The 16,633-nt window shown below is 57.8% G+C and overlaps 1 protein-coding gene across 1 annotated transcript in view; it reads right to left on the bottom strand.

Moving 5' to 3' along the window:
- Nucleotides 1-16,633, bottom strand: part of LOC117652712 — a 196,551-nt gene that overhangs the window by 27,122 nt on the left and 152,796 nt on the right. Inside the window, exon 8 of the mRNA XM_034397804.1 lies at nucleotides 897-1,145. Within this exon, the coding sequence (XP_034253695.1) occupies nucleotides 897-1,145 (249 nt within the window). The remainder of the gene's footprint in view (nucleotides 1-896; nucleotides 1,146-16,633) is intronic.

Below are 16,633 nucleotides of genomic sequence, written 5' to 3'. Positions count from 1 at the left end.
CGTCCCCTCGGCCGGATCGTCCGAACTCATTTTTCCCTTTCAAGCGAAATCACCATGATGGACGCTCCAGAGACTTCCCAGCGGCCGAGTGCGCGGCAGGTTCCATGAGAGAGAGAGAGAGAGAGGAGAGAGAGAGAGAGAGAGAGAGAGAGAGAGAGAGAGAGAGAGAGAGAGAGAGCGTCCGCTGAGTGCCGCGCCGTACTCGGTCCGCGGTACCCGACATCCGTCCGCCCGCAGTCCGATTCACAACAGTGGCCCCGTCTCTCTCGCACCCCTGCGGGGCGGGCCGTGAGTGCGAGAGAGACGCCGCGACGACGGGCCGAATCGGCACCGGCACCCCTTCCCTCTCGGCCTATGCAAACAGCAGTGCTAATGGCGTCTGGCCGGCGGGGCGCACGCACGCGCGGCCGAGTGATTTCGGGGCGGAAGGGGGCGGGTAAGGGGGGGGGGGGAAGGACCAGTACAGGACGTTGTTACACCTGGTTGCCCCCGGGACGGACGGTGCGTCACTCGCCGTCCAAATGACTCGACACCCCGGGCCCGCCCACCCGCAGCCTGGCCGGCCTGCCTGGCCCCCGAGTTCTCGTACTCCAACGGCAAAAAAAAAATCCCCTAAAAACGAGGGGACGGACAACCACTCTAGAAATCCTGTGTCCCTAGAGCCCAAGAAATCTCTGGAAAATCCAAAATATTCCTCCCAAAAGGCAGAAAAACAGGGAAATTTTAGGCTTAAAAATGTACGAAATCCGACGAAATCTCTTGTTCTAAGAAGTCTTGTGTCCCCAAACATTGTTCGCGTTTAACCCCTCGCCTAAAAATCCTTTTCTTAAACGCCCTGAAAAGAAATACTAAACAAGATACCCCCCGAAAAGCGCGAAAAAAGACAGTGGACTCACCGGTAGCTTGGTGGCGAGCGTCTCCAGGTGGCACTGCCACTCCAGCGAGCGCAGGAAGAGGTGGTGCCAGCGGCGCTCCAGGCGGCGGGCGACGCGTACCAGGTCCTGCTGACGCGGCCGCGGCTCGGCGTCCTCGGCGTCCTGGTGGACCTGCTTGTGCTGCAGCTGCTGCAGGTGCGCCACGCGCTCGCACAGCTTCACCACGGAGGAGACGATCTTGCCGTGCGACTCGACGTCTCGCTGCAGCACCTGCGGAGGGAGAGGAAAAATGAGGTGAAGACAGAGGCAAATCGGAGCGCGGCCCCGCGATCGCTTCGAGAGGCAGCCTCGCCGCTGCGCGCTGGGCCGTGGCCGAGGCCGTGGCACCGTGGCGGCGCGGGACGCACAAAGGGGCGAAAACTAGATCGGGATCTCGGAATCGGCCGGCGACACAGTCAGTGACTCAGGCGACCAATGGCGAGGCAGAGCGGTACTGCAGTGAAAGTGAAGGACCCTGTCGTCCACCTGGAGGCCCGCCTGGAGTCTCGCCTGGAGGGCGGACAAAAGGAGCGTCCTTGGCGTCCTGATGACACATTGTGTGGCCCGTGGCACGTGCGGCGCACCGAGCGCAGTCAACGCACCGAGTGGAGGTGGAGGCGGATACTTTGAGTCTCAGAACATTATTCCGACTTCCCTGAGCCTTCCCTCGAGCGTCGACACACGGCGCAGACGGCCTCCCGAAGCACCGCGTCGTTCTGGAGCGGTAAGGGCGCGTGCCTGCGCGTCGAGCCCGAAGGCTGGCGAGCCCCAGGCGTCGCGGCGCACGCGCCAAAGTGCACGCCAGAGTGCGCGGGGTTAAACGCGGTACCGTTCGCGAGGCTGCGCCGCCGCTCTCCCTCGCACTCGCGGGGATCCCCGTCGAGGTGCGAGAGGGACAAGGCGCGACCGCTCGTCGGGATCGCTCGGCTGCCAATGATAGGCAGAGCGCAAAACCACTTCACCTGCTTCGCCTCCAAGGGCTTGCGTAAGGGCGAAGGCAACGAAGGCAGTCCGCGGTGGCGGCCGCCAACAATAGAAGGGCACGGTGGCTCTGGAAACTGTCGAACTGCTCCTTTGACCCACTTCGCGACCTTTTTTTGCTGCCTCTCCAAGTGCCGCGCAGACACGACGACCCCAGCAGACATTAACCCACGCCACGCCGAGACACATGACAGCCGTGGCGTGGTACGGCATTCTGCCTCGCAGTGTGCACACTGATTCCGAGTCGTTGACGTCGGTCTGTCTCTCTCGCGCGTACGCGGGGCGCTCATGATAGCGAGAGAGACAGAGCGACGAAAACGACTCCTGCCTAGTGTGCCCGCCGCGGACCGTTGTCTTGAACTTCCATCGGCCTGCCGCTCGACCTGCCGCGCCTCGGGTGGCTCTGCATACGGCACGGGTCAGGGCGGCAGGGCGGGGCGCAGAGACATCCCGTCCCGTCTCGCCGCGTCTCGCCAGTCGGCCTGCCAGGATGACAATTAGCTAAGCCCGTCCGCCGTTACCGCCCCGGGCGGGATATTGTTTCACCAAGATCCGATCTCAGCGCGGCAGGGGGAAAGAAAACTGCTAATGAAATTACGAGATCGCATGAGAAACAGCGTATACCGCAAGTCAGTCAGTGGCACGCACCGCATATTTAACAATAACGCACGACGAAAACAGTTTCAACAAAAATTGCGGTCGCGGTGCGCATTGCAGTGCGGTAATTGCATGAGGGTGCGTTCGAGGCGCTCCCTTCGAACACGTGTCGGCCGGGAACAATTAGCAGTGCGCGCGCCGCCGTGTAACCCCTTCGTGTTTTTGTCTTTTTTTTTCGCGGCGCTCTTTGAAGTGGCTTGGGGTGGGTGGGCTGATTGGCAGGTAGTACACTGGGGAAAGGGAAGGAAGTTATCGACATGGGGGGGGGGGGGGCACTGGGGTGGGCGACGGCGGGGGAGTCGATGCCGGTGACCGATAACGCTTGATAGTGAAAAAGGGAGGGGGAAGGTGTACGCCCACGGCAGGTGCCGCAGAAGGGTTGCCTGCAATAAAAGGAGAGTGAGAGGGGGTGGAGAGAGAGAGAGGAGGGGGTGTGGACGGCATGCATGGGGTGCTGCTGCCCGTGATGACCATACGGCACGGCTATTTGTCGCCAAATGACACCAAGATGGATGGGGCCTGTGATCGAACACGGCCAGGGATCTCACGCAGAAGGGGGTTCTGTCCCCACCACACTGCGTGGTTGTAGTGCGTCATGGTCTACGAGTCCAACCCCTGGCCCCGCCGGCAGCACACGCACGCATTACTCACGTGTCAGCGGATTAATTATTTTGCGTTAAAAGTGGTGTTTTGTAATTAAACGCAGGATATTTCTATCCGCGGCAAACATTGTGTTTTGTCACCGATTTGACCAACTTTGCGGCAACACTGCTCCCGCACTAAGCTGTTTAGTCGCACACCTTGGCAAAGGAATGCAAGAGAAAGGTCCAAAGAGTATACTACCCCGTCGAGGGAGTTCGGTCAGCCCACTTGTATTGGACACAGTGGCCGTCTAAAGTCAGTCCAGATCACAATTTCCAGACATTTTGAGAATTTTTAATTCGTCAACGGCTGTTACTTCCGCGCCAGGTTCTGTTTTCTTCTGCAGCAGGCATAGCTCCTGGCAGTGTAGCTCCCCGTAACGCGACGCCGCCGCCGCGGCCCGCCAGGCCCGCCCCACTGCACATATCTCACAACTCGGCACCCACTCACCTGCCGTTTTATGTCGCAGTAAAAAGATTCATAGCCGCGCCACGAATATTTATTATTTGATTCCCAATAAGGTCCGCGCGACGACGGCGGGGGAACGCTCCCGGAAGCGGCGATTACTGTTCCCGAACGAGCTTTCGGCTGTCGTGCAGGCCGTCAGGGTGTTCGGCTTCCGCGGCCTGGACCAAATCTCCAAAAAAAATTACAATCGGCCGGTACTTTTTCGTCTTTTCCAGGGCCAACGACCGAAGATCCGCGTCTAGCGTGGCAGGGCCGGGCCGGCAGCCGAAGCGTTCCCAAAGCCACTAGCCAAAACTCCCGCGCCGCTCCAAATTGCCGGCATGAAAACACGAAGGGGAAAGTAGTGGAACAACGGCAGATGTTATGAGACGGCGCGCCGCTTGCCAAGCGCTACCGCCTTGTTTGTTCGAGTGTAAATTCAACGCCATGCCGGTCACGTCCCGCGAATTTCCAGCGAGAAATAACACTCCTCTTGCAAGATATATAGGCCAGGCCGCGGCAGGGCGGAGTCGCTTCTCCGGCCGTACAAAGAAGCACCAGCCGGCTCGGCTCGGCACGGCCCGGCCGCGCTCCGCTCGCACTACTGTGTATGACTCAACTCGCCAATGATTAGCGAACATATGAAATGGCATAAGGGCTGCCCAGGGCTGCCGAGGGCTCGGCGATCTGATGGCCTCGCGGAGCACTGCGAAGTTGCTGAGTAGCCGAGTGCAATCTCTGCGCGATCTCTGAGTGGTCGTACGGGACGGCTGGGGGGAACGCCCACCGTCAGCTAGCTCTGCCTCTCTCGCACCCAGACGGGGCGCGCCGTGAGTGCGAGAGAGATAGGGCGACGAAAACGATTCAGTCCGCAGCGCTAGCAGCGCTTGCAGGGTGGCCGAGTGCGCAACAACACCTCCAGCATCTCTGTTTTGTAAACGCCAGGCGAACGCCGCCAACGCCGCCATCAGTTTCACGCGTTATTCACAGGCAGAACGCGATAGTGATAAAGGGCTTTTGGTCGATGAAGTGTCGGCAACTGCGAGAACACTGAAATTCGAAGGCAAAGACATTAAAAACCTGACAGTCCCAATCAAAAATTTGAGTAGATGCTTGTTAAATTGTTGTTGTTCGAAATAAAGAATTCAGTCGATTTTTATCACAGTTCTCACCGAGGTGCAGACTGTTAATTTTTCTCTTCGAATTAAATCACGCTAATTTGCTGGGGTCCGGCCTAAACGTGCCGCAATTGGCGTCGGCTTATGCACCGGTTAACAAAACGGACGCCGATCGGAAGTCTCGATTAGCGGTAATGGGCGCGCGTGCGTGAGAATATCGCGCACGCCACTGCAAAAAGGTCTTCATCCACTTCCGGCCGAGCAAAGGGCCTGAGAAGGAGGCTGCCGCAGCACTGCAAAAGCGGCAAAAGGGCAAAGCGAAAAACGCGACGCCGTTAATTCCACTCGGAAAATGCACAAACGAGGCCGCGGTTCGTTTTCGCACCTCGTAAATAACAGGCATCCGACAATCGGGGCCGCGGATTCGTAATTTGCAATCCTTTTCGGGGACATCGCGGCCGCCGTAAGCAAGACAGAGTGCGAGGAAAATAATAAAGGAAAAGTATCCCGGTAACGGTGCGAGGAGGGAAACGCCCCTGCAAGGAGAGACAGCGCGGTATTGAAAGACATAAAAAACGAAAATAATCTGACTGCTTGATCTACGCCCCGGCGTATGATTCACCCGAACAATAGTTGCTTTTCCTTTGACCAAAATAGTCACGGTTCCTTACTCGCTTAATGCTCCGGAGTGGGCGTCGGCCGGGACCCCACAGGTACTCCTCGTACGTGTGCTGGTCCGAGCGAGAAAAACGCTTCGTCTCTCCACGCACTGAAGAGCATCAACCCGGACGGCCGGACCGTCCAGCCCTGCCAGGCGTCTAAACAAATAGGCCGATATGCATAATTGGCTGTTCGGCCAAACGGATTGGGTCATAAACAATGTCACTGAGAGATACGAGCTGTTCGCACCGCAGATCATATGCCCAGGACTCTCTCCTCCTACACTGGGCGTCACTCTTCCACGCGGTCCCCATTCTTATCTCGGGCAGCCTTTTTTCCCACTCCCCGTCCTTCCCAGATGGCGTTACAAACGGGCCGCGGACTGGTCCGCCCGATGAATGGGTGGATTTAGGCGGACAGGTGAGTGGCCATCGGGCATAAAGCGCCGGGCACGGGGCTTGTTACACTGTGAGGGACGAGGCATCACCCCATTAGTATGGTAATTCCATCCTATACACACACACACACACACACACACACACACACACACACACACACACACACACACACACACCTACACACGGTCACACACACTGAATAAACATGGGCCCTGCTGCGAACCAGGTCGCTCCTGTTGAGAGCACGCGCCCGCTGAATGCTTTGCAGGAAACGGGCGCGAGTGTCGCGCGATGGCACAAAACGGTTTCGCTTTCGCAACGCGTCCTTTCACTGTTTGCAGACGACTATCTGCAGAGCATCGCGGCCGAAAGACGCACTGAATGCTAACATGTCCAGCCAGGGGCGGAGCCTGTCTGCGACCGAGGGGAGGGGGGGGGGACTAACGAAGGAGCGCGCCGACAGCGCCCAGCCCTTCACCGAGGACGTAAACCACTCCACCCAACACGACGAAGAGGCTAGCGAAACCCACGCGAAAAACAACGTTGTGAAATCCGAAACCTTTTTCCAGTGGGGCGACTGGAATGCAGATTGCAGAGCGTAGCGAAAAAAGAAAGGGCGGTTGCGCCGCGCCAGTGTGATAACAGCTATTACGGGCGATCGGCGCGGCTAGCGCGGCCGCTCCCGGGGCAGCGCAGTGTCCACCACCGCGGCGACAGATTAGCTGGAAGGGATCCTTTTTCCAGGAAAAGGCCGCCCCGTTCGACGTCGTTTTGTTTGTTTGCCTTCATTGAGCGCCGTTCGATGATTCGCGGAGCGGTACACCTTTAATCGGTGTCTAAGCGAGGTCTGTAAAACAAGCGGTGAGCGACGCGGCGACCTGGGACTGCCCCGCCATGCTCCGCGGTGCGGCGGCAGGGCACACTGTGGAAAACGGGCTGAGAGTTTTCTAGCCTCGCTCCGTGACTCCAGGCTCCGTCAGAGGATCGCTTGATTGATGGAGTGTGAAGCGGTCCGGCACGCACAGACGTCACAAGCTTGTAATTACCAAATCTGGGTCTTCGGTGAGACAAAGGGCCCCGTTGAGGCATGGGAACGAGTGTCCACAACCTTGACTTTGAACCGGCGAGGCCTTGCTGGCCACTGCACCGCGCACCGAACGCCCAATGTTTCCTGGAAGGGTACAAATGCCTGCAGGGCTCTGCAGGGCGGCCACAATGGCGGCAAAAGCAGTGCAGGCCTCGCCTTGAACCTCCAGGCTGTCGAGCCGAGCGGAGCGGCGGGCCGCGCTGGGGGCCGCGGCACGCCAGGCACGCCGACGAGGACCTTGGCGGAGGCGCGGGCGGCGAGGAGAAATATTGCTCCTGTCATTTTGACGGCTCTTAACCCCCACCGACACACGCCCCCCCACCGCCAGGCAACCGCCAGGCAACCGGCAGGCAACCGCCAGGCAAATGCCAGGCAACTAGCAGGCAACCGGCAGGCACTTGATGAACACAAACGTAATGAAGTTGCTATTATTGCCGCGGTGGCTAATCCCTAGCAGCGCGGCGAATAGCAGTCGGGGACGCGCGTCTCGGATTGAATAAAAACACTCCTTCGCAAAGGTCAATGTTGCCTCGGAGGCTCGTGACTTGGCCTTGCTTGCACCCACCTGCAGCGCAAGGACGGACGGACGCCTGGCAGGTAGGCAACGGCGAGCCACGCGTGCTCGACGGGACTGCCTACCCCGTCCTGCCGCAGGCGCCGTGGGGGCGACCGCCGAAAAAAACGTCCGTTTTTCCGTTCCATTGCCCGAGTGACGGCCTGGCGGCGTGACGCAACGGACTAATGCAAGCGAGAAAGATGACGAATCATCTCCAAAACGCCATCAGGCCGCCACCATTTCCTGCCAGTGAAAGTGAGGGGGTCATCGCGGTGCAATGGCTGCACGCGTGCCCGGGGCGTGAGTGAGCCGATCAGTGCAGCCAACGTGACGACGAACCAATCGAGATCGAAACCTCATCAGCAGGGCTGCCAAGCCGCGACTAACTATGCAGGGCCACGGTTGCCAACCTGATTGATTACTCGAGAGAGCAGCGCCTCACGACCGACAGGGCAGCCAACACGATCCGGGGCGGCGGCGCTGCCAACCCAACGAGGCGTCGATAAGACACGTTGGCCAAACTGGGGCAGATGCGCGCGCGCCTTCCGTCGGGAGTAAACGGCAATGGTCATCGCCAGGCCGGCCAGTCCGTGTCGAGCCACAAAAGTCAGCGCATGTTGATGGCTTCCGTTAACAATTGCTCGCATGCAGCAGGCTGCACCGGGCATAAAAATGAATCATTTCGAGAGTATCGCGACATCTCCCACGCCGATCGAGACATCGCCTCTGCGCGATACACGGCGCGCAGATAAGCACTGCTTTGGCATCATGCTTAGCACTGCCTCGACAAGGGAAAGCCGTGCATTTCAGATCGTATCGACAGTGTGCTCTTTTCAAAAATAATCAACTATGTTCTCTTAGCGTGCACGTAGTTTGAGAATTTCTTTTTGGCAGTTGGTTTTAGACAGCAGGCCTTCCCCGAACAAACTTGGGAGCTCCCTGATGTCCTTCATTTGTTCCTGCACTTTCTTCCCGCCAAATAACGGCACTTTCTGTTGTCCAGCGGCGCCGACTTTCGACGACACTGCCGTCGTGGGAGAGCGCAGCGCGGACCTGTGGGTCATCAGTGCCGAATGTCCTCCCGGGGGACTCGTCCGCCAGGCGCAGGCCAGTCACGGCAGCAAACGAACAGGTCGTGAAAATGAATGTGGATAGTGTTCCGGGTTCAACTACTGGGTTGCATTCCGACCGGGCGGTGCCATGCCGATGCCCGCCCGATAGCACCGCTTCATTACAATAGCTGCCCTTTCTGCAGCCCTCGGGAAGGGAAGGCCTGCTTTCTCGATGAGCGGATAGGGAAGCCTTTGGGGCCCTCTAGCCCTTCGGCAGGGAGGCCTCGTCGCAGAGCGCGCCAAACACGTTTGGCGCCAATTCCAGCCTCGTCAACGACACAAGGTCGGAGGCGAGATCCACGGATTGGAAACCAGCAGCCAGCCAGTGTCGCCCGCCACAGTCCTGGGAAATCCGTTGTCACAAATCCGTAACGCGAAGCGACCTCTGTCATAAGGACTCGTCCTGCGAGAAATCCTATTGGCTGCCACCTTGATGTCGAATCTCCGACAAAGCCGGGCAAATCCCTCCCTGCTGAGCTGTAATGATACAGGCAACTGTAACCGGAGGCGAGGACACACCGCCCGAAGTATTCTGTGACCGAGTGACCTCCGGTGAGATTTTCGCATCCCGCGAAGGTGTGGCTCCAAGAGAACGCGTACATAACCTTCCAAGGGCATTAGCGATTGTCGCCAAATTGGGAGCAACGATTAGGTTGTGTGTGTGTGTGTGTGTGTGTGTGTGTGTGTGTGTGAAACGGAGGCAATCACTGAGGTGGCGAACCGTGACAATCGTAAACTCAATGGACCGTCCGGAAGCGACACACCCAGCCAATTAATTTTTTTCCTCGGTGCCGATTGAAGCCCCCGACTGGGACACACCAAAACAGGCCACTGTCAACGGGAGCTGGGTGTGTAAAAAAAAAAACAACGTCCTCTCAAACTACAAATTTCCCTACAGAATGATAAAAAGGTATCCCTGCCGCACTTAGCCGAATGAAACATTACTAAAATCAATACTTCCCTCGAGGCTGTTGCCAGAGTATGCTACAATTGATTTCTTCCTCCCACAGGCGTCGCTGTCCTTCTGCTGCCGACCAACGAGTGCATGATGATGGGCGCCATGCGGGCCGGTGGGACCAGCAGGCCGGCCCAGCCACGCGACACCGAAAGGTTACTTCACAGAGAAAGTGAGTGAGATATGTGGACAGTGCAAAAAGGACACGAGGCGGCCAGGAAACGCCGCAAACCCGTGTGTGTGTGTGTGTGTGTGTGTGTGTGTGCGCGCGCGCGCGCGCGCGCGTGTGTGTTGCATGCCGCCTGGACCTTTGCATGACGACGGCGTGCGGACCCTTGTCCGTCGCTTTCAATATTTTGTCGCAAACCGGCGTAATTGAGGAAACGAAAGTCACTCCCGTGTGTGTGTTTGTGTGTGTGTGTGTGTGTGTGTGTGTGTTTGTGTGTGTGTGTGTGTGCGTGCGCGTGCGTGCGAGCACGGGCCGGCCTATGCGTATGTATGAGCGAGCGGGGCTAAAGGGTGTGCATGTGCAAATGTGTGTGTTTTGCGAGCGCTTTTGTGGCGTACATCGCAGCTTCCAACGACTCCTCCGCCTATTCCCCAAGACCAAAGACGCGTCCCCGCCCCGCCCGGCGACGTGACTGCAAAGCCAAGCGGTGTGCGTGCTTGTCGAGTGTGTGAGTGTGTGTGTGGGGCCGGCCAGACGGGCGGGCCGGCCCAGCAGCTTGTCCCCAGACAGGTGCAGTCCTAGTCGATTTCGACCAACTTCGCGTGATCAGTGCTCCCAAACTAGCGGTGATTGAAGCGTTCCGCGGCCGGGCGCGAAAGAGTAGTAGAGCCTTGGCAGCACCAGGGCGTTGAGGGAGGCCTTAAACAACAGCTGGTCTCAACGCAGTGGCCGCCCAAAGTCAGCAAATTTCGCCGCTTTGAACTCATTCAATCGTTTTTTACTGAACTAGAAGTCGTTTTTTGTTGGTTGGCTTCACACGGTCGGCTTGTCCGCGCTAATCCCGGCGGCACGGCGCGCGGCGCGGCAGAGTTTGTTTTCGAATCAAGCAGCCGACGCCGCAGCTTTCCGGAGAAAAAAAGATGTCCAGCGGCGTGGCGTATCTCGGCGTCCCATCGGACGGTCGGACCATTGGTCGGACCGGACGAGCGGCGGTCCGATTCCGAACAGCGGTCGCTCTGTCTCTCTCGCACCCGCACGGGACGCCCCTCGAGAGCGGGAGAGACAGTGCGACGGCCCGCGGCTAAGTCCCGGCTAAGTGGCCGTAATTGGCGGTGGCGCCGGAAATCTATAAACGCGTTCAATGATTGATCGACCGGAAGGAGGTCAGGCCGTATCGGGCCGTGTCGGGACGCGCGGGTCGATTTCAAATTCGGCCGGTTTATCAATTTGCATGCATTGGCGACGCGCGCCGCGCTGCAATATTTCACTGCGGCGCCTTCCTGCCTCCGCGGCCGGCTGTGCCAGTGTGCTGGGCCGGTCGGCGATTGAGCCGCGTGGCGTATGGCGCGCGGCCAGCACTGTCCGTCTCTCTCGCACCCCTGGGGCGGCCAGTGGCGTGGTCATCTCCCTCCATTAGTGGGTGTGCTGGCGGCGTGCCTTCTGCTGGGGTCACTACTTCGAATCAGCATTATTGAGCAGGCTGCAAGTCAACCGTCACAAAAAAAAAGTTTAAAAAGAGACGCAAAATTTTTAAAAGACGCCACTTTTTCCTTCAAAATGGCAACAGAGGCCGCGAAGCTAGGCAGGCCATTGTAAAAGAATTTTTTTTAGTAATATCACTTTGACAAAGAGAGCACCTTCAAACCTCTCAGTCGAAAGTCGAGACGCGATTAAAAATAAAAACTTAAGTCGACTTAACTTTTTTTACGGTGCCGGTATGAGTCGGCAAAAGCGGACGACCCCGCATTTTACGTCGAAAGCTCTCCGAACGGCGCGCCATGACCAGCACAGACTAAATCGCCAAGAAGTCCGCGCACGACCGCGACCCGAGGGAAAAGCAAAGCCACTCCGAAAAACCCGTTCCTGCGCGTCACCCGCGCCTCGCCGCCGGTGCTGGCCGGTGCCGCCGGCCGAAAGGTAGCAGGCAGCATCCCCCTGGCTCCGAGTCTCCGCGCAATAAATTACTCGGCGAGATAAGAGGAAGAAAGCGCGCTGCCGACCGCGCATCACCAATTTCAAACCATTTCCGACGCGTTTTGAGCTCCAGAGTCGCTAGACAGGACTCGAACCGAACGCATGACCCCACCAATGGATTGCTCTCCGAACGAGGAGTCCATTGGTGGGGTCACACGTCCAGTTCCAGTCCAATTTAGCGACTCTGGAGCTCAACGCGTCGCAAGAGTTTCGGCCGGCTCCGCCGGTCTTCTGGCCCACTGTGCGCCGCCCGAACTGCAATCAATAGCCTGCTAGCACGGCTGCGCTCACGTAACAAGGCAACAGCAGTACAAATTCACATTAACATTCATCAGCACGCGGCGTCCGACAACGAACACATTCGGGTGCGTTCGGAAACAGGGCCGAGCGCGCGCTGCGCTTCGGGCCGGCGGCACACTGGTCGTTTCGGGACCCTTCGGACGCGGCGCCCCGCACGCAGCACACGCATAGGGAAGCAGCCTGATTGAGATTCATTTTCCCCAATAAGTCAGGCCGGCCAGCGTGTGACGGCGACCGCACCGATGGCTTGATGGCTTCCTCAAAGACGGCCTGTGTGGTCGAGCCGTCACCGTGTAAACGGATCGACCTCTCGGACACCGAGTCGATAGCTCGTAATGTTTTTAAAATGAGGCACGATCATTCGGGTGTACACATGACATGAGTTTTAGACTGCTGGGTAAAAGTCACCTCTCGCTTTCCACGAGGAGGTGACCGGGGAGTTGCATGTTTTTACAAGCCAACTTGAAAAACACTGGTAATTAAATGTATCGATTTCGCCGAACTGAAAACAAACCCATACAAAATGCAGGTCCCGGCAATCGCGGCAGCGTATCGCGTGTGTGTGCGTCCGGTAGGCTGGTTCCAGACCGCGCTCTCTGTCTCTCTCGCACTCACGGGGCGGTGCGCGGGGCGCCAGCGGTGCGAGAGAGACAGAGCGTCGACGAGGATGTCGAGACGGCCGCGCCGTGCCGCGCCATCCACACCGGGCCGGCGGCCACGCCCCGCCACGCCGGATTAATGCGTGAGCTTCCTCGCAATGGCTTTCACTCTCGTCGCCACGAAAACACACAATCAGAGCGACCGGTGTCACCATCTGCATACCCAGCCCGCACTGCACCCGGCAGACACACAAAAAAAAAAGGCAAGGGGAGATAACTACAGCCAAATTTGTACACCGAAATTCATCAAACTTGAAAAATTCACTGAAATTCATCAAATTTGACTGAAATTCATCGAATTTTGACTACAAATCATCGAATTTTGACTCAAAATCATCGAAATTCGACTGAAATTCATTGGGTTTGTAAACCGAAATTCACAGTGATTTCCCCTTGAAAACAGGTATCACCTGCGCGAATAACCCAATAATTATCACAATTTTATTTTTCAGATCTTTCTCACGAGGATCCAGGGTTAACATAATTTAGGTCCAACTTAATTTTTTAAAAATGTTTTTGTTGCTTTTTGTGTTTGTTCAAGAAGAAACATATGCCGACACTTTGCACCTGTCGGTCGGACTGTCGGTCTCATTGTGCTGTCCCGCCCGGAATAATGATCACCCACATGCCCCGCTCTCGACCGACACCGCATTTGCATCGCGCGTCGGTCCGCCAGTGCAGTGCCCCACAGTGTGCCACCCCCATGGGAACACCCACATCGAATTCACGTGGAATCGATGTGGAGGAACGACGTGGATGCTACGTGGATGATCGAGTCGATCATCCACGGGATAGCGGTACTCGAGTATAGGTGGATTCCACGTGGATCCAGACATATCGAAATATAATTTCCACGTGGATAAGAGATAGATATGTCGATTTTATAGAACTCTTAAACCTGCTATCCACATAGAATCCATATCAGAAAATTCTCGATCCCCATCACATCGATTTGATTCTTCAGCGACCATCTGCTGCCCATGGGGTCATCCCTTACCCCCAACTCGCCTTATCCACCCACCATCGATGTTACATCGAGGCCTAATCAATCATTCCTAACAATTTTGTTAGGAAATCCTCCTCAGGTTAAATCCCCTGAGGGCGTCTAAAAATAAAACGATCGAAACGTTCCTCCAAAAACGACGAATCGTCTCCTGGAACTGTCCGATGTGCGTCGGGTATGGCTCTGGGATATGGTGAATTGGCATCCTACTAGCAGGCCGAGAGGGGAAGGAATGACAAGAGTATCAGTAGGCCCTCTGTCGGCAGCTTTCAAAACTAATCGAGTTCGAAGGTCTTCACTCATCTTCATTCAATCCACGTGGAAGTCCGAATCTACTCAGATGAATCTGGCATGAAGAGACGACTTTGCTTCAAAGAATTTGGATACTTATGATCGACATCGAGATCGTGTAGAAAAGGTCTCTCATGGCCCACATGCGGCCGGCACCATCCAAACCCTATTATACTTCATGCCCCCAACCACGTCCCTCAACCACCTAAAACGCCCGGTGGATCTAACGCGGTGTGATCTACATTTCAAGAGAAACTGAGAGTCAACGTGGATGCGTAGTGTGGTGTTCCACATCGCCGAATGCCTGTGAATTACCTCATGGATATAGAATGTTTTTATCCACGTCGATCGTGCACCCATCAAAACACCTCGAACAGAAGGCCTCCAATCTACATAGAATTGCACATAAGTAAACAACGGGAAACAGGGGGCAGAGTCCACATTGATTGTTCGCTTTGAATTCACGTTGATGACATATTAAAAACGGTGGAAAAACCACGTGGTCGTATCCACCTTGTCCACAGGATTCTACGTGGGTGGTAGGGTGTTCCCCGGGGGCAGTGCCCCGCCCGCATGACGCCCGGGCCGCCTCGGCGCGTCGTCTGCTAGCGAACTGCCAATAGTGGGGCCCCGCCCGCGCAAGCCGAGTTCGCCGACCGCCGTGCCGCGGGACTTTCGCCAATGCACTGCAAGTGACCACGAAAAAAGCGCCGCGACTGCGGGACGGACGCGCGGCGTGTTTGAACGTACTGTCCAGTGACGCCGGACCGGCCAACAGCCGACTTTCTAAAAAAATAAAATAAAGCACTAGCGTCGTTCGATCTCCCATCGCGACACTGCGAGTGACGAGTCTGAGGCGCGCGAAGAGGCGGCGGTCGGCGAAACGGGCGTCAAACCGAACCGCCTTCCGAGAAACGGAATGAATCCGCTGGCAGCCCGAGGGCCCTGGCCGGCACACTGATTCCGAGAGTCCAGTCGCTCGCACCTACACGGGACGCCCCGCGAGTGCGAGAGAGACGCACACGGAATCAGCCTGGAGGGCCATTGGCAGCTCGGACCGGCAGAGCCGCTAATCACAACGAGGCCTCTTTGCGGGGCAGTGTAGCAGCAGGCCCAGTTATGAATCCAGCTTCATTGGGTCGACGAAAACGAGTTTTTGTTTCGATAAACGCGCTATTCGCAGAACGCACTTAGGGCATCGGAGCGCGGCCCGGCCCAACGGTCCGCAGCACAGCCGCAGCATTGCCGCACGTCGCGCACGGAGGAAGCCGGCCAGTCTGTCACTCATCTGTCGCGCGGGATCAACCCTTTTTCTTTCCCTGCCGCGTCTTTTTTTGGCGTCTGTCGCCGCAGGCGGCAGTCTGGGGCAAACGCCTCGCTCACCTACCCAGCCACAGCGTCGCACAGTGGGCCAGAAGACCGGCGCAGGCGGCCATAAGTCCAAGACGCGTTTTGAGCTCCAGAGTCGCTAAGCAGGACTCGAACTGAGCGTGTGACCCCATCAATGGATTCCCCGTTCGGAGAGCAATCCATTGGTGGGGTCAAACGTTCGATTCGACTCCCACTTAGCGACTCTGGACCTCAAAACGCGTCCGGGATTTTGACCGCCGCCAACCCACTGCGCATCAGGCTGCCGGGCACGTATGACTCACTGCACACTGACCCACTGCACTGACCGGCCGCGCGGCCACGCCCTCGCTTGGGGATGCGCCAGCGGTCCACCGGCCGACAGACAGACAGACAGACAAACAGACCGACAGACAGACAGACACCAGACAAAAAGGACAGGAAAAAATGCAGCAGGTTGCGCGGGGACGTCGCGCGATCCATCTGTCCGAGCTTCGCCTTGCTTCGCACAGCTTCGCGGGCTTCGCGGTGCCTCGCCGCGCCGGGCATACATCACTCGGCCAATTACGCTAGCTGCCAAGCGGGCCCAGCCCCAGCGGGGCAAAGACTTCTTTAGATTACAAACCAGCCGCCATATGCGCGGCCCGTTTCCCGAGACAGCCGCCGAGCTTTTCCAAGCGAATATCGCCTGCAAGGACGGACTCTCGTCGTTTTCGTCGCTCTGTCTCTCTCGCACCCCCGCGGCCCGGCCCGTGAGTGCGAGAGAGACGGAGAGCGGCCCCGCGGCCCCGCCATACAGGGCGAGTGTAATGAGCCCCGCGTCGCGAGGCGTCGATCCGCGTCGATCGCGGACTGGACGGACGCGGCGCGGCGCAGCCTGGCAGATTCGCGGCGCGTGTTTTTGGCGCGCGGCAGCCTTTCACCGGCACACTGCCATCGATCACCAGCGGGCCCTCTCTCTCTCTCTCTCTCTCTCTCTCTCTCTCTCTCTCTCTCTCTCTCTCTCTCTCTCTCTCACGGGCCGGCCCGCAGGGGTGCGAGAGAGACAGGGCGGCGATCTTCTGAACCACTCGGCGGCAGCTGCAGTGTCACTGCACGCAGCGCGAAAGACACGCAACAACAACAACAAGACGGAGGCGGCGCATCGACAGCCGAGCCAGGGCGGCGCGGCGGCCGTCGAAGGCGCGAGGCGCGAAGCCGGCCGACGCCCCGCGGGGCAGCGCGTTGGGCAGCGCCGCGTCCGCGGCGGTAAAAAACGACAAGTTCGTCACTTTCTTCGGTGGGGCGGCCGACGGTACCGACCGTCCGTGAAGGAACGACATCGCGCGACAGCTCCCTGGGCAGCGTGCGCCTCCATGCGGTG

This window comes from Thrips palmi, unplaced genomic scaffold, assembly GCF_012932325.1.
Source record: "Thrips palmi isolate BJ-2018 unplaced genomic scaffold, TpBJ-2018v1 HiC_scaffold_7, whole genome shotgun sequence".
Lineage (NCBI taxonomy): Eukaryota > Metazoa > Arthropoda > Insecta > Thysanoptera > Thripidae > Thrips > Thrips palmi.
Note: the sequence above shows the minus strand (reverse complement) of the source record. Positions and strands in the feature narration are given on the sequence as shown.